The sequence below is a fragment of the Caloenas nicobarica genome, chromosome Z (genome assembly GCF_036013445.1).
Source record: "Caloenas nicobarica isolate bCalNic1 chromosome Z, bCalNic1.hap1, whole genome shotgun sequence".
NCBI lineage: Eukaryota > Metazoa > Chordata > Aves > Columbiformes > Columbidae > Caloenas > Caloenas nicobarica.
In genome coordinates, this window is record NC_088284.1 from 109,024,455 (window position 1) to 109,042,517 (window position 18,063).

General features: G+C 45.0%; 1 protein-coding gene across 2 annotated transcripts; it reads left to right on the forward strand.

Moving 5' to 3' along the window:
- Nucleotides 1-1,581: 1,581 nt before the first annotated feature.
- CTH (cystathionine gamma-lyase) lies at nucleotides 1,582-17,233 on the forward strand. Of its 2 annotated transcripts, none has more exons than XM_065656363.1 (12): nucleotides 1,582-1,659; nucleotides 4,345-4,426; nucleotides 4,960-5,055; nucleotides 7,873-7,982; nucleotides 8,274-8,405; nucleotides 10,411-10,468; nucleotides 10,717-10,794; nucleotides 11,308-11,460; nucleotides 11,640-11,761; nucleotides 13,375-13,427; nucleotides 14,625-14,763; nucleotides 16,510-17,233. In XM_065656363.1, the coding sequence occupies exons 2-12, from the start codon at nucleotides 4,405-4,407 to the stop codon at nucleotides 16,528-16,530; spliced, it is 984 nt and encodes a 327-aa protein (XP_065512435.1). In that variant the 5' UTR covers nucleotides 1,582-1,659; nucleotides 4,345-4,404; the 3' UTR covers nucleotides 16,531-17,233. The 2 variants fall into 2 exon arrangements, with proteins under 2 accessions (XP_065512435.1, XP_065512433.1); XM_065656361.1 differs by lacking the exon at nucleotides 1,582-1,659 and adding an exon at nucleotides 2,830-3,004.
- Nucleotides 17,234-18,063: the final 830 nt, after the last annotated feature.

The following is an 18,063-nucleotide window of genomic DNA, read 5'->3' on the forward strand; positions in this document are numbered from 1 at the left end:
GACATTGCATGGAGAATGACGGGACCTGTACCAGTGTTCTTCCTCAAAAGCACGTGCCAGGAAACGACGAGACAGCCGCCCTGTCCTTACATCAGCCCTTGCAGATGGTTATCATCTTATAAAGCAACTGCCTTAGGTCCAGAGCTTCCAGATTTCCCTAAAAGAGCTCCTCTTTAGCGCTAGTTCTGCAAGGATCTACTTACAATTGTGGAATGAATCATCTAAAAAAAAGGATGATGTGTCAAATTCCAGGCAAACTGGATTTTTTACTAATAGGTCCAGGGACAATAACCTACAAGTCAGGAGAGTTAGATCTGCAGTGATAAAAGAACTGCCTTTGTGGGTGACCTTTCTTTACACAGTTTGCATCATCTCTCATACTAAGTGCCTACAAAGAATTCTTCGTGGAGATGGAAGCTATGAAATATGATTTCTGTGCCTGCTGTCTTCAGCACGACAGCACAGCTGCTTCCTGCACAGCTACTTACAATCCTAACACGGAATTTTAAGTAATTCAAGGGGGGGAAAAAAAAAGTCACCTTTGCTCTGTACTTCATTGGTCTTTCTGACAAGATTCTTCTGGCTCTTCTTGTTTTTAGAGAAAATTAAAAGCCATTTACAAACAGAATTTGAGAGGCTGACACTGTTGGCAACCCTGATGTCTCTTGTCTGCTCTCCAGTGCTGCACAACATGCTGTTTGCCCCGGTGCCGTGCTGGAAACATCAGGTTTTAGCTGATGTTGGAAGCTTCACGTTGCATTTTTAATTACTGGAGGCCAGCTAAGAGGAGAGAGAGGCATGAAGTCACTGTTTACCAGCTTATTATGGAGTCCCTTATTCAACCCAGAAACAGAAGGAACGCATTACTAATGGGAACTGCTCTGTGAAAACTGGCGTTTGTGGTGAATCCAGGTGTCCTCCTGTGCTGGGACTGTTCTGAGTAATTATTACATACCTACAAATTCCTGAGAATGTTTGGGTTTGGGTTTTTTTTTTACCATCTAACAACGCAACTTTGTCTTGGTTATATTCTCCATCTTCTCAAATTACTTAAATCGCTCTCTTCCAAGCACTAGGCTGTTTAGATAAAAGCACCAGCATCAGGTGTTGTGGCAACATGGAACTGCATTTTCTACAGTTTCTGGGCTGTGAGTCTGTGGAAACTTCACTTATGGTGTTCCTCAAGTAGGAAATAAATAATGGGGGAGTAATTTCTCATGGGTGGATTCCTCCAGCAAGGATGCTGACTTCTTCAGTATAGAAATGAATAGGTCAAAAAATAGAGAGGAATAAAAGACTAAATTTCTACAAAACCCAAAGGTAGGCAGTAAACGAAAACGATATACTGTAAGTGTGCATCTGCATTTATTCTAGCTGTAAGTCTAACGGTAACATTTAAACGTATAAAGAATACCTAATAGAATATTGAAAGCACCTGAGTATAGAGAAATGCTCTCCGGTTGCCTTTTTTCTTATTTCCGCAAGGCAAAACAAAAATAAATGGGGTGCTGGAGGACAGCGCATGGAATTTGCCAGCCCTGGAGAAACTGACATCTGCTTCCCCCAGGCATTCGGAATGATTGGCTGGAGAGACGCTGGACAGCAACACATTTGTCAAAGTGACAAAGGACACTTACAGAAATTAACAGGAAAAAATAGGTAAGAAATTCGAAGACACTGTAGCCTCAATGGCTTCTGTTTGAGGGGAAGTATTAATTCTCTTTTCAACTGGTGCTGTCCCGAAGCACTTCAAAAATTTTTATATCTCCTTACTAAAAAGAAAAAAACGCACAAGGCGTTTACTGAGGTTGCTCAGACGAAGCCGTGGGACTAGTTCCTTTTTGTGAAGTGCTTCAGCAGCCAGTTGTGGGGATGTGGGGGTGAGGAGCTGTGTCCTTATGGACAGGACAACCTCCTCCAGGAACAGCCGCCAAACCTGCCATGGGCTGCACGGATCACCACAACGGGAAACCGAGGGAGAGGAAGACATTGTGTATGACAATAATTCCATTTTCCCCTTTGTCTCAGCTTGACTGTCGTGAATGTCACGATACAAATTGTTATAAAAAGAACGCGTACCTGTTATGATACTGAAGTGGCCACCTGAAACTTCGTGCCTCGGTGTCCTGGCGGGACGGCGGGTTCGAAGCAAAGCTTTGCCCGTGGGGTCTGTGCAGACATTTCCCACAGATGTGTCACCGCAGGATTCAATTCCTCCACCCTAAACTTCAGGGTTCTACCACGTGCTGAGGCTGAAAAACGGACTTGAGAATAATCAGCGTGTTTCTTCCACTTAGATCCAGTTTTGCTCTACATTTACCTGCAAATGCAGTGAAAATTATTTCAAATTCAGCCTGAAATGTAAGAGGAGAAGGTGTAAGCGTTAGGAAAAGGCCTCTTACCGTCTGCATCTTGGCTGACGTTGTGCGCCCACGGGCAAACGCCGGGCCGACGGCCTCAGGTGCAGCGGCAGGAGGAAGCCGTTCCCCAGGGATCGCCCGGAGGGGCCACCGAACCCCCTGTTATTTGTCACTTGTCCCCTGTCCCCAGGTCCGGCGCCTTCCCGCCATTTCGCCTCCCGCCCGCAGCGCGCTGCAGCCCGGCGGCGCCCCCCTGCGGGCGGGCGGTGCCACAGCGGGACGCCGCTCCCTGCCCTGCGGCGCTGGCCCCGCCCAGCCCCGCCTCAGCCAATGAGGGGCACCGCCCAGCCCCGCCCCAGCCAATGAGGGGCGGCGCTGAGGCCCCGCCCGCGCCGGGCCCCTCGGGGCGGGGCAGCGGTGGCGCCCGCGGTGGCGGCGGCGGCGGCGGCGGCGGCGGCAGTGGCAGTAGTCGGAGCGTGGCCATGGAGCGCGGCGGGTCGGGGGGCTTCCTGCCGCCCTTCGCGCACTTCGCCACGCAGGCCATCCACGCCGGGCAGGAGCCCGAGCAGTGGCGCTCGGCCGCCGTGGTGCCGCCCATCTCCCTCTCCACCACCTTCAAGCAGCAGGCCCCCGGGCAGCACTCGGTGAGTGCGGCCGTGTCCGGGGGGCTCCGGGGAGGGGGCCGGGGGCCGGGGGCGGAGGACGGGGGCCGGGGGCGGAGGACGGGGGCTGGGGGCGCAGCCCGGCCCGGCGGGCTGTCCCTGGGGGCGCGGCAGGCCCGGGAAGGGGAAGGGGCTCCTGGTTTGGTGGAGATGTTTTCCCTCGTCCTACCTCCTGCAAAAAACCACAAACATCTTCTTTTCCCCTCGGTCGGGTGGTTTGCACGCAGGTGGAGGTTTTCTTGAAGACCGTGTGATAACAAAGCTTTACTTCGCTGCAGGGCCCGGGCAGAACACATTGTCTCATTTACACGCATTGTGGAGGAGGCTGCTTTAGTTGTCCTTCCAGACCCAATGAATATTTCCTAAGTATTCTGTGGATGTATTGTAGAAAAGCGCTGGAAGTGTTTGCGTTGAACTGTCACGAAGTTTCTAATGGGTACCATGTGCGTGTGAGAGAAATGGCTCAAATTTGCAGTTCATAAAGCAGTATTTGTTCCAAACCCAAGGTCTGGACATCACACTGCTGGTTGGGCAACAGGAATTTTTCTTGTGATCTTTGATTCCGCACAAAATCGCTCAGAAGCATGCCCAGCGTTGGTGTGTGTGAGTCGGTGGCTGTGTTGAAGATCCCAGGAGTCACGCTGCTGTGTCCGTGTGCTGATCAGAGTCACCACATCCTGCTGGAAGCTCTGAGACCGGGCTGCTGCATTCCTGAGCGTGATGGGGTTGTCATTAAACAGAAATCCTCAAAGTACGCGAACACCAGGGTGCTTAGCCAGGTTCTCTCTTTAACAAGTGCATCCATGCAAGCATAAGTGGTTTTTTTCTCCTTAAATTTTCTCAGTAGTCACATAAGAGCCTGATTGCACTGAAGCGTGGAACTTGGCCTGATTGCGTGCCACCAAAAGGCCTGAGCATTCAGGAGCTCTTGGCAGGTACAGGTTGGCACTGACTAGTGCCCTGTAACATCTTTCACAGCAGAGCATTGCGGAGATGGGACACATTCTTCCCGATAACGTAAGAATGAGCAGACTGTGTCAGAGTAAGGCCTTTTCCCCAACTGTGACGAGAGATGGATATCTAGAAAAAAACAGGAGAGCGTGGCTGGCAGTGCGATACTGCCCCCCGAGAGACCATTTCCAGGTTGGAGATGCCTGATGGGGTGTTGTGTGCAGCAGCCTGGCGCAGACAGAAAACCAGCCTGCTGTTCTCGGAGGAGGGCCATGCGAGCCAGGGCTTTTTAAGGAACCCAGGACTATTCTTGTATGAAGCTTTCTCGGTGCTTTCTCTTAACATCTGTTTGTTTCTTGCTTTCCCAATAGGGTTATGAATACAGCCGGAGTGGAAACCCTACCCGGAGTTGCCTGGAGAAGGCTGTGGCGATGCTAGATGGAGCTAAATACTGTAAGTAATTAATAGGTTCCTCAAGCAAGATGTCGGCACGTGTGTCTCCTGACAGTGCCTACAGCAGGCATGGCCCGGGGAGCAGGGACACAGCGGCAGTTGTGTCACAACAAGACTTTCCCAGCCGCTGGCTGCTGGTGATGGGCAAAAGCAGCCTCGTGGTGTGAAAGAGTCCAACGCTGATCATTCAGGAAAGCCCAGCTCAATCACTGGACTTTCTGTAGCGGCTTTGCTTCGTCCCACTGCATTCGATGCTTGAGCTGAACTGAATCCGTCCCGCGCAGCAGCGCTGAGTGCAGGGGGAGCGGGAGCTGCTGTTACTGGACAGCGTCACTTGTGCTCGTCCCGGCTTCCACCCCGCGTGGAATCCGGCTGCTGCTTTTACTGAATCCACGTAACCAGAGAGATAGCGTGAGTGAGAGTGACAGAACAGGTTCCTTTGAAAAGCAAAGTGAGGAAAGCTACGGCAGGTTTGACAAGGTTGTATCACATTAAAATACAGTTTGTCTGCCACTTACTCTTTTCTGTTTTAGGTTTAGCTTATGCTTCTGGCTTAGCTGCTACTTTGAATATTGCTCACCTCTTAAAGGCAGGGGATACGATTATCTGCATGGATGACGTCTATGGAGGTACGCAAAGCACAAGGGTGCTTTTATCTTCGTGGTGCAAATGATTTGATGTACCTATTTGTGATTCTCATGAACTTTCTGAATTTCTCACATGGGACCTTATTTTTCTGTAAAGCCTTTTCACTTCATGAGAACACAGAACACTCCTGTTTGATTTTGGTGTTAGAAATTCAAACACTGAATGATTCTGTGGCACAATTTAGAGGTTCAAAAAATATAGTAAACTGGTAATATGTGCTTGAATGAGGGGAAAATAACAACATGGTAGCTTTGCACAGACTTTTTTGCAGGGCAGGGTATTCTGTGCTCCAATGTAACACAGCTTTCCAGCTTCTGGTATTTCAACTATTACTTCCCTAGGCTTGACCCTTTACCAACCAGGATTTTATCTGGACTGTTTCAGACAACTATTCTGTCATTTTCCCTGAAAGCACAATTTGCATCTGTTATGCCCATGTCTTCTGAATGCATCAGCGATGCTGCAGCCCACTGTTAGGTTTTGATCTTACATAGTTATTTTTTTATCCGTTCCTCGAAGAAACTCCCCAGTAGCAAACAAGAGTGCATCCACCTCCGCCCAAGTCCTTCAAAAGGCCGATGCCACCCTAAAGTCTGTAATTGGGAAACGTGCCAGGATATGCTGTGACAATCGGTGTCCTGGGTGCCCGACTCCTGCATTTCACTGCTCAGCAAAGCTTGCCATCTCCTCTTGTCTCCCTCTGTCTGCTTCAGGGCCTTGGCACAAAAAGAAGTCAGCGACAGGTAGCGTTTTCCCAAGCAATAGCTGGGAAACCTTTTAGCAAGAGTGATCACCTTTCCCGTCGCTAGGAGTGATTACTGTTTGCCAGTCAGTTCTCTGTGCTTATGCACATCAAATATAAATACACACATTTGGTTTTAGTGTCTTGGTTCTGTCGTACCAGATAGCTCTTCAGCAAAGTCCATCTGGAGCCGAACAACGGAGTGGAGACAGCAGGAATCCCTGCTGGCAATCTGCTCCTTTCATTCATGGCCCTCCCACCATGGAACTTCAAAGTCATTTGGCCAAAGCATTTTATCAGTTCCTCACTTCAGAAAGGCCCATTTTTCAAGCAAAACCAGTTTGGCCACTCACTAAAGCCTCAGCCTGTAGTGGCTTCTGCAGAGATTAATTTCACTGTTTCTTCCCTGAAATTTCTCGTACTTTTGTTGTAAAGGGAGCAGCTTCCCCACACAGCCTCATTCAGCAGAGCTCACACCCGTGACACGGTACGTCTGCACATCTGCGGCCAGCGTGTGTTCAGCCCCTTCGCTCTCCCCTCAGATATTCAGGGCTCCTTGTCCCTGAAGTCCCTGCTTGCTTTTCTCCTGGCCTCTGCTCTTCTGGCTGTTCCTCTTCGTCTTCCCTGCTCGCATTTGCACACGCTGTGCATGGTCCTTGCTCAGCCACCTCCTGCCCGTGCTGACTTCTTGCTGCGTGGGGTTTACTCCTCCACGCTTGCCCTGGGCAGCCTTTTGTACTTCAACCCCGTATTAGCAACCTTTGGGTTGCTGGGCACCGGCATGTGTCCCTGCTCCTTGGAGGATATGCTTTGGGAAGCTTCTTTTTTGTAAAAACCCCGGTTGGATAGGAAAGCTGCGCTGTGCTTGCTAACTCAAATGAGCCTACAGTATTTGGGTTTGTCAGTAAAACAGTAAAAGAAAGTGAAAAGCTCTCGAAGGCAAAGCTGTAAAGTCTATTGCCTGGGATGTGCTGAAGAGGCGCTGGGTTTTGGGAGGCGTGAGGAGGAGCTGTAGGTAGGTGACACCTCTGAATTCTGAGCCGTTGCTGTAACTTCTTAAAAGGACTGCGCAGAGTGTCACCTCTCATTCCCATCTATGTTACTTGCAGTGTGCTGTTATTAAAAGTATGTAAGGCTTTTCTGTGGTTTGTATTAGTAAAGTTGACAGCCTATATGAAAATGTCCCATGCTTGAGTGAGCTTCTTACAGCACAAAATAGTATATAGGTTATTGTAGAAATAAAAGTGTTTCCTTAAGAAAAAGAAATACCATTCACACTTAGCGTTCAGCACACAGAATCATACGCTGCGTGTACTGTGACTTTATGGCTAGACAGCAGACTGCTGTTCCATGTGAGTAAATGTTAAATAACCTTGGCAGAAAGACCTAATGAATTAATTTTTAATCCAGGCAGTGTTGCTGGATAGCCAGTAGGTTGCTGTCTAGTGATCAACTGGTTGCTTCTGGTTTCTTCTTTTAATCTTTCCAATGAAAGGCTTCAAAGGCAGGCAGGAAGGAAATAATCACTTTTTAATCTTGCTCACTACAAGTTTATTTAATGGAATTATAAGAAACACACAGTAGCTGGAATCTTCCCCTCGATTCTTCCTCTCCCGAATTCTCAATCAAGTTTATTAAATAGAAAAGAATAGTTTAAAAAGATGTGGTGGAAAAAAGTTACTAAAAGTGGGGTGGGGGAAAGAGGATCCGAAAACTGGAACCACAGGGGTGGAGGGAAAGGCAGAGGCTGTCAAACTAACTGGAGAAGTACACAGACCCTTTTAAATAAAACCCTGAACAGCTGTTAATTGAAAGTACTTCATACATCACTCTGGTTCTATATTGCCATTGTTACTTTTCTGTGATGTTAAAAACTACAGCAATATTTAAACTTTTTAGAAATAACAAAATATTAATGTGCCATTTATGATGTACAACATAAAGCTGTACCCTCCTGACTTTCCGTGCATGTGTACAGGAGGCTGGAGGTCAGTGAAGTTAAGGAAATGGTTTCATTTTGTGTCTCTGATTTTTTGTTTCGTTTGGGGTTTTTTAGGCACAAACAGATACTTCAGGAAAGTAGCCATGAAGATGGGTTTGAATGTAGTTTTTGTTGACTGTGCGAAAATTGAATGCCTGGAAGCTGCGATTACACCGGAGACCAAGGTAGCGGAGAGGGAAGTTGCTGAACTCGCTTGTTTAATGTTCTTAAATCATTTCATTCTTGCTCTGGTTGTGTTGGGTGAAGCGGAGGGGATCCGTTGTTTGTGTGGAGAATATCACCTCTCCCAAGAAACCTCACCTTTCTTCAGTGGGGGCACAATATCCACTCTGCAAACCTATGTAGGAAGCTGACACTCCACGAGTTAACGTTCAAAAGCACTTATGACTTACACACAGGCCATCACCAGCATTGTAACGTCTCTAAATGGCTGTTTCCATGTTGAATTACTGCAGCTCGTCTGGATTGAAACGCCCACCAACCCCATGCTGAAGGTCATTGACATCCAGGCCTGTGCAGACGTTGTACATAAGCATAAAGATGTTCTTCTCGTGGTAGACAACACCTTCATGTCTGCGTATTTCCAGGTGAGCACTTGGTTTGTTTGCAATTACCCCATTATTTCACTGTCTTTGAAGGTATGTTTTTAAAATGGAAGCACCCCCAAGGAGCTGTGGTTTTGTGCTGTGCATTGTAAGATTGCTCGTTCTGTTTCTAAACACAACCCGTGTGCTGCTGCTGTTTCCATTAGTAAAGGTGATATGCAGGGTACGTTATAGCTGACTGGATACCAGTATGGTAGCAGCAGAACCAGTACAGCTCACCAGTCAAGTAAACGCACTGAATCAAGTTAAGCCATGGGGAGAATGGCTTCTCTGTCATCCAGAAATCATAGTTTTTAGTTCTCGCTGATGGAAATCATAGCAGGCTTGTTATAAAGTGTCCTGTTTACTGACTTTGGCCTTTTTATACTATTCTTTTGTATACGCTGTTTATGATCTGTTATGAATCGCTTGAGGTACTAAAAAGGCAATGTAAGAAAAAATTAAAACAAGCAACCTGTATTAACTTTATCTTTTAGACATTGAAGTTACCTTTTCTTCAATATTTTGGTGAATGTGTGGCTCAGAAGTTTATAATTTTGATCTCAAACTTAACTGACATAACTTTTCTGATTTTATAACTTGGATACGCGAAGACAATTTTTTCAAGTTCTAAAAATGCTTTGAAATAATAAGCTTCAAAGTCTCATTTATCTTAATATGAGCTAGAAATATTCATACGTATTTTCCAGAAGACCAAGCTAATCCCTTGTCTTTCAGGTCTGAAGTAAAACTTCTTTATGCGTGCAACAGGCAAGGTGTCTTTGCTAAGGGTACAGAGATCTTTATAAATTAAGAGAGCTTTACAGAAAGTGTTAATGCTTAGCTAAAGCAGCACTGGAGTTTGTCTTGTACATACCAAAGGCTTGGTGATTTTCCCCTCACCACGTATATTATTTCAGAAAGACGCATGTGAAAGAAGAAAAGCGAGTATCTGGATATATGAGCTAGTTAATGTATCTGTTATTGGCCTGGTGCTAAAAGAGAGCCAGTTGTAATGATTAATTCCTGTAAATATAATAGGGAGTGTCTTTAAAGCCCTCCAGACTGCTGCTGATACACCGTACTGATAAGATGATCATTTTAGAGTGATTTATATGGCAATATTGGATGTAAAAGGCACTGGTGTTTATGCTGCCGTTCTCCTGGCTGTGCACTGGGAATGCGCAGCGGGAATGCACATCATCCACCTCCCTTCAGTCGACACCCGTGTTTGGCCTGACAGCAGCAGGCTTTTATTCTACATCTGCTCGCTTTGTTACCTTTTAACACATTGCTACGCCTCAGTCTTTATAATACACTTATATTATGTGTGAAACCTTTTACTTAGTGACTGATTAAAACCAATCTATTGTTCATTACTTCTTGCCTGTCAAGATCTCAGTTTGCCTCTCGCCTTTAAAAGGTTCCTGGGCAGAAAGCTGGGACGTTGGGGCAGAGCCCTGGCCAACAAAACCCTCTGCACTTTCTGCAGCTTTTCAGCTGTTTTTTCGGTGCAGTGTCATCAGTCTTGGTATCTAGAAAACAATGCATATTTTTTTTTGCTTTGCCGACTGTGTTGAGGTCTTCATTTTCAAAGGAAATATACTTTAGAGTAAATACCATTACTTATTCCTGCCTCAGCTAAGCAACGGAGCTATTTTTGTCACCAGTATGAACAGGCTGTATGTTGGATGTACTCAGTCACTCCTCTTCCTGAAGCCGGTGGGAATTATACCAGGGCTTTTAAATCAAGTTTTATCCTGGGTTATTTTTATTGTGTCTATCTTGAATTCAGAGTGCTTTCCTGTACTGTTGTTTTTGTCACATATTCGGTCTTCATTCTCAGGTTTCTGTGTTTAAGGTGTTAAGTTTTGTGTTAAGCTTTTGTATGTTTTTTTAGTATCTCCACCTATTGTTATTCTCTGTGTTTGATCACAGCCTGTCTGGATAGCTTGCAATGAACCAGAGTGCACAAAAGCTTTAATCGGACCTATTATTTTCATTTCAGCGTCCTTTATCCCTTGGGGCGGATATTTGTATGTATTCGGCAACCAAGTACATGAACGGTGAGTTTCTGAGTTGACCACAACTCAGACTGGCTGTTTAAAAGCCATCCTGGCTGCGGGCAGTTCACAAAAAATCTGCCTTTTGATGCTTGTGCTGCACAGGGAGGTTGGCTGCAGCAATGAGAAGGAACGCAGCGTCTCAGAAAAATGGGGTTTTATTTGCACCAAGACTGAGAAAATGGGGGTTCATGGCAGAACCTTGGAGCGGGTGGAGTGGCTGATTTGTCCTTGTCTTCTTGCATTTTTAGGGCACAGTGATGTTGTGATGGGACTTGTTTCAGTGAACTGCGATGATCTCTATGAAAGGCTCAAATTCTTACAAAACTGTAAGTAGTCAATGTGGGAAACAGCTCAAAATGAATTGTATTTGAATACACCAGCTCATAATAAGCATGTTGCATGCACACAACTGTGAAATCTATCTAGGGCTGTAGCTCAGGCATTTAAATGTGCAGAAGTCTCCATGACTGGAGAGAAAGCAGTAACACCGATGTAGGAAACATGAATTCTCTTCCCGGCCTTTCACCAGTATGTAGGGTGGCCTTAAGCAAATGCGATAGCTTTCAGTAGGCCTCTGTGGCTTCTCTCTCAAATAAAGGCATATTATGTCTAATAAATTTAATCCTTGAGTCTTCAGCTTGTTAATTCAGCTCATTAATTGGCTTCCCATGTGTGTGAGGTGAGGAAGACAGATGGCATCAGATGTCTTTCCACTTGTCTTGTTCTAACTTTAGAAATTTAGGAAGTTAGGACTGTATTTAGTTTTACTTAAAAAAACCAAAAAAAACCCAACACCAAAACACCTTTGTTTTATGTGGGATTTTGTTTGAATTCTGTAGCTCTTGGAGCTATTCCGTCTCCCTTCGACTGTTACCTATGTAGTCGTGGTTTGAAGACCCTGCAGATCCGGATGAAGCAACACTTCCACAATGCGCTGGCTGTCGCTCGATTTCTCGAGGCAGATCCCCGGGTACAGAAAGTCATTTTCCCAGGTAGGCTGGCGACACTTGAGAGCAGGTGATGCCTGGATTTGGGGACTGTCGCAGTACGTGCTGTTTGTGCGCCCTTCGCGCTGGGTGACTCTGGGTGAGGTGTCTGCCTCGGCACTGGGTGAGCTCGTTACCCTTTGAAGTGACGGTAATTAACTTCAAGCGGCTTCTCCAAATTTCAGGCTTGCCCTCACACCCTCAGCATGAGCTGGTCAAGCGGCAGTGTACTGGCTGTCCTGGGATGGTCACCTTTTACATTAAGGGAAATCTCGATCATGCTGCTACTTTTCTCAAGAATTTGAAGGTAAATACACGCTACCTCGGGGGCGTTAGAGCCTGTGCTTCTAAGGGTGGTGATGGAAGGAAGTGGGTTTTCTTGGGGTGGCGAGAGTCTTCCTCTGTTCTTGCAAAGCTCCTAAAGTCTTCTGGGTGTAACCATCTCTAAATAATAGATTATCTGTAAATTGGAGGCTAATGAGAGAGAAGAAAAGGAAGTATTTTTGAAGTATTTATTTACACAGTAGGGTGTAGTGTGTATATATATGTATAGCCCAGGCGTTGCTTCTAATAAAGCACCTGCGTGCCAGCCTTTTGCAAAAATACCTGTAATAGTTGAAAGCAGAGAAGCTGTGGCTGGTGTAATACTGATGTAATATTTCAAAGTCCTCATCAGGAGAAAAACCCGTTGAGAAATGACATGAATCATGAAGCAGAGAGGGACTCCCTCGGTTTGGAGAATAAGTGGTTGTTTTTTTCACCTAAACCATAGGCTTTTGCTTTTGTCTTTGTAATATATTCACTCCACCTGTGCCCTTGATTCTGTTTGCTAGTCTTGATCTCTGGTTAATTTGCAGCCTGCTCTTGTATGTTTGCTGTTTTGTTCTTGGAAAAATAAATCAGTAATAATGGACAAGGATAAATCAGAGCTTCCTTCTCCTCCCTATCTTACTTGCTTTGCCAGCTGGTGTCATCAACTGAAAATGAATCTGCTAAAAACATGAATTTCCCACAAAATATCCTTTTACAAGAGAGAGAACATTTAATCCTTGCACAGGAGATCTACCAGCTTTCACAAAAAGCATCACGAATTGCATTCCAGGAATAGTCATCCCTTCTGAGTATACTCACTTCAGCCCTCTGACTTGGCTAAGCATCTGTTTGTCACAAAGTCAGTACAAAAGTAAAGCTGTTTCCTTAAACCAGGCTGAGAAGAGGATTCTCTGGTTGACAACTTTAGTTGTTTGGTTGTGCAGTTTTTTTGGGTTTTTTTTGTTAAAGGGAAAAAAATGTCAATATGAGCAGAGAAACGTTGAGGATAGTAAGAGCATCCACAGCAGACAAATGGTGAATCCCTGTGTGGGTCCAGCTGGCTCTAGAGAGCCTTTTTGTCATCCCAGAATATACGTCTGTAATTCAAAGAGCGATGCTGAAAAACCCCTCAGTGATGCTGAAAGAAGAGCCTGTAAGGATGGGATACAATCGCCTCAGCCTGGACTGAGATGTTGGAGATCTCGCTGTGTTCAGGCGCCTGCTCTGTCTGTCTGAGCAGAGCGAATTCTCTGCTGGTGCCCAGGCAGAACCTGCTCCTCGTGCTGAGCATTTTCCTTCTGCTTTTCCTCGCTCGCTGCCCTTGCATTGTGCTGGCAGAACCCCTCCTGAGCTCATCCAGTTTTTCACCAGCACCTCTTTAGACCCTTTTCAGGACAAGCCTGTTCTATATCTTAATAGCTCTTACCTGTTAGGTGTACACTTATATTTTTTTCCCTAACTACAGTTAACACCTTTTATAACATAAATTTTATTTTAGAAAAACAAACAAACACACCACTAAACTTTTGTTTTTCCTTAACTGTCTCTTTCTAAAAATTCATAACCTTACACTTCTTGTATTAACTTTGGTTTGTTTTTTCCCTGTAGGTTTTTACACTGGCCGAAAGTCTGGGTGGTTACGAAAGCCTAGCAGAGCATCCGTAAGTCATTCTTCATCTTAAAACTCTAAAAAAGCTGCAGAGTGGCAAAAAAGTTTCTGATCTATTACTATGGGAGTTATAAAATTTTTGTAGTATGTAAAACTAAGACATTTTGCATATAATTGAGACTCGAGGGTAGTACGTTGTGTTAACACAAAAAACAGTGGCTAGTCCAGAAATGAGTGTGGCTTTTGTGAAGATAAGGACGCAATGATGAAAGAGTTTGCACGGTTCCTTGTTTTAACTGGGAGACTGAGCCGCAATTCGTTGCTGAACGAATCCAAGAAATCAGTGTGTGTTGGAGTAGGTGGCATTGGGCAGATGGGGTGACGCCTGAGGAAGGAGCTCTGCCGTTCTGCCGGCTCACACAAGAGGGCACGGTCAGCACGCTGCACAAACTGCACTGTCTTCAGGCCAGGGAGGTTTTGTGGGGATTTTGGTGATACTTAGTTGCCTCTGTCTAGGTTAAAAGGCTAAAAACAGGACTTCTATGGAATTAAATTATTTTACTGAAGCCCAATTTGCTTTTCAAAAAGATACATGGAAAGTTATGGCTAGACTTGTATGCTAAATCGTTTCAGTTACTCATTCTAGAACAACACCAGATCTCAAAACACTCCAGCAGCTGGCGGGTAATTGCTGACTGGTGGACATCAGTGAGCATATGGGGGAAATACAGTAATAATAATAGTTTCTTACCTGTATTGTCTGTAGCTGGAGAGAATAAATTCTTCAATGTAAGTGGTGCAGTTTGACAAGTGATCTGAGAAACCAGAAGTAAGAAAAAAACCTCTGGTGATTATATACTATAGCTCTTTCTCCACATGCTTAAAGCAGAGCTTTTAGATACCCTTTTTTAGAAAAAAAAAATCTGGATGGAAGAAGAATAGGAGGGTTTTTTTTCTTCTTCTTTTTTTTCTAGACTGTTAAGTATCCAGTTTTTATTCATCCTTTGTATCGTGGAAACACTGTACCGAAACACTGGGAGATGCAAGTCACTGACATCTCTGCAGTTCCCATAATTTACAGTAACCGATGATACAATTTCTTTCCGTCTGTGGCTTAACCAGCAGGTGGTACACAAAAGGTGTAAAATCTTCACAGAGTTTCTGGGGAAGCTGACAGGAAACCAATTTGTTTGGTCTTTACCGATAAAAGTAAAAACTTCTTAGAAAAAAGGCTATTTTTTGCCTCCAGGGCCATCATGACTCACTCTTCAGTGCCTGAAGAAGATAGAGAAGCTCTTGGAATCAGCAATACATTAATTCGCCTGTCAGTTGGTTTGGAAGATGAAGAAGATTTACTGGAAGATCTCGATCAGGCTCTGAAAGCTGCAGTAAGTGGGCTGTTATCTTAGTGCCGTCACTCTCAAAATATTTTTCCCTCTAGTCCTCTGCCTTTCTCACTAAACTGTCTGCTGGTAATTCTTACTTCATTTTCACGGTACTCAGAAGCGTGCCTTGCAGAGGGCAGGCTGGGTGGAAAGCTTTCCTTGTCAGCCTCTTTGCAGCGAGGTTTACGGTCCTTGTCGGTCAGGGTTTGAATTTACATGGATTTCTGTAGCAGACGGGGTGTCTCGGTGTCCGAGCGCTGGCTGAGGGCTGAGGGGAGGCTCCTACACGTGTCACAGTTCTCGGTGCGCTGCACGTTTCATGTCACAGTTTTAGAGAGGGTTGAAATGTATTCATGGGCTTCAAGAAAAGAGCTGCTACCAGACAATCTAATATTTGAGTAAGGGCGTTTTATTTATAAGCACTGCTTCTGCTCCTCTACCCAAAGTTCTGTATTTCAGGCAATAGATTAAAATTGTTCTTTACGTGTGGTAATTAATGCGATGCCATGTGGTGACTCTTCTTCTCACGGCAGGTTTATCTAAAACACGTGAGGTGTAGGTGTGTTTGTGTACGAGTATACACACACGCGTATGTGCAGGGGAGAGCTGGTTAAATGTTCAATGTGTATCATCTTTCGGTCCTGCACAGCTTTGTGCTGTGCTTCGTGTGGGATAATGCTGGAACTGAGGGAATAATGGGGGGTTTTAATCACCTTGTTTTTTAATCGCCTTTTTTAAAATCACCTCTCTTATTCGCTTTTTTTTTTTTTTTACTGGAAGGGATTAGTCATAGCTGAAAATTCAATGTAAAGCACGGGCACTTGACTTTGAGCTGGTACATCAGTCTGATCCCCTTTGGCGACTTGCCGTTTGATGTACCGGTATTTCATTGCAGAATATGCCGTGTCGTACTGTACCCTGGATTTATCATGCTGTGACTCGCCAAGGGCTTTGCCAATGTCTTTGGTTTCTGCAACCTTTCTTTCCAACCTTCATAAGCATAATTACGTGTTGTGGGGAGGAAGGAGAGTTTCCTGCTGCTCCTGGCAGCCACAGAGACCAGAGATATGGGACGGCGGCAACCAACACGCCAGCCGGTGCTTTCCGCTGCTGCTGGAGATCCCAGGGCGTCTATTGCTCAGGGATGCGTACAAGATCTCTGGATCTTGCAGCAAGCTCAGCTTTTGTTCTCAAGAACTGCCACCGTCACACACTCCCATCCATGAAATCTGCTATTCTGTCTCTACAAGTTTAGGTTCCTTTTCCCAAGTGTCCTGTTTGCCTGGTAAAGAACTTCACTCAAAACTTTGACTTAAAAAATCTAAACGTACTCCTGGGCCGGTTGGATCCACTCGGTCGTGTGTTGCTCCCACGCAGGCCAATGTCGCTATTAGAAGTGTTGCTGCCAGGCAGTGAGAATATTTCATCAGGGCAGGACGCTCTGCTGCGCCGCAGGGTGGGAGGGGGTCACAGAGGCAGCATCTGGAGCAGATGTACAGTGGTTTGGACTGTGCAGACAGGAAATTTTTTGTCCCTCGATTTCTCTTTTTTTTTCTTTTTTTTTTTTGCTCGGTGATAGGGAAAATTAGCCACAGTAACTGCACCTATTTATGTATTTCTATACGCCAGCACAAAGCAGGAAGATAATCTAATGCTAAAATGGGTCTTATTTATGAAATTTTATTTTAAAATGCATGGTTGATATAGGTGCATAACATGATTATCTGTCATTTTTCCTTCTCGTTGCAGTTTGCAGACCATAAGGCTTGACGTTTAAAGCTGGAACTTGCAACCGAACACGGAAATGGCTGAAGAAGATGACACGAAAAGCCAAATTGCTCATGATTTTGCTTTGATTTGCCTTTGAGACTTGAAATCTGTTCAATCCAATGCCGGGCTCCTGGGAGTTCTCGCTTTGTGCCGTTAGTTTGTTCTGCTGGTGCGCGGCTGCGCGGGGCCCGTGTGCGCGGCAGAGCCCCTGCTCCCGGGGCTGTTCTCTGGAACTCTGCGTTTCTGCCGTCAGTGAGTTGTGTCTGGGAGCAGCCGGGGTGCACACGCAGCAGTATCGTCCCACTGCTCTCAGAAATGACTGTTCTCATTTGTCATGCTAGTGCTGCAAGGGCCTTAGGTCAAAAGGTTGATTTCTGTTACTGATCCTCAGGATGCACAACTAATTTTTTTCGTCTCTTCTAATCCGACAGTCCCACTTAAAAACTGTTGATTTAACCTAGTTGTTTTTTTTTTTTTTTTTTAATTAGGTTGGAAACGTAGTTAAATGCCTTTTACCTGTTGATATTTTATGGAGTATTGAAAATGAAGTGAAACCCAATAGCTGGATAACATGAGGAACTTTCCAAAGAGGATTATTTCCCTTTTAAAAAAAAAAAAAAAAATCATGTAATATTAACCGTTGCAATGATTTGGTTAATATTCGGAATAAGAATCATTTTAATTAAAACACGCTTTGAACTTCCCTCATGTATTGCTTGTTTTGCCATTTGTGTATACTACGTGCATTCAAAATCAGGTGATAAAGTGACCCTGGATTTGTTGAAATTTTCCTATAGGAAGATGATGTCATTGTTTTTACTTTTGTCAAGAAAAAAAGATATAAATTGCTTTGTGTGGTGCTGGCGCAAGCACTGAGCCAGTGTCACGGGGCGTCGATCTGCACAGCACCTGAGCTCAGGCAGAGCTTTACGGAGGTAAAAACTTCCATTTCTTGTAATTAAAATCGACTGCGCTTTCTATAGCGGGTCAATACAGCATTTCAGTGTGAAGTACAGGCACTGTGCCTTCTGAGCAGCAAGCAATCGTGTATATGGACACACAAACAGAGAAGTCTCGATTATCTAGAATGATTAAGTAGAGATTAACTCTTGGGAAAACTGAGATGAAGGTGTGCATGGTATCAAACATCTCCTTTGCTCATCTGCATTGCCGAGTACGTCATAAAAGCGCCTGCAAAATGGATAAGATGCTGCAGGGGATTGGGCTGGTTGGTGGTACAAAAACGAGGAGCTCCTGTTATTTTTTGGAAAAGCCCACAACTGGTGCTGAAGAGCCTCAAAGGCATCGTTGTTACACGGTGTGAGCTGGTAACTCTCCATGATCTACTGAAAACCATCTTCTCTTCCACGGTAACCTCTCTTAAATTTTTATTTTTGTGGTTACAGTGTTTTTTGACTAGAAGTCTGATTTAATTTCCCAGGCCAGAGAGTATTTTTTTTTACTGTCTTCACTAACGAGGATGTAATGAGTGATGAACACAGGTGGTTTTAGCTGGGATAAACTGAAGATGAG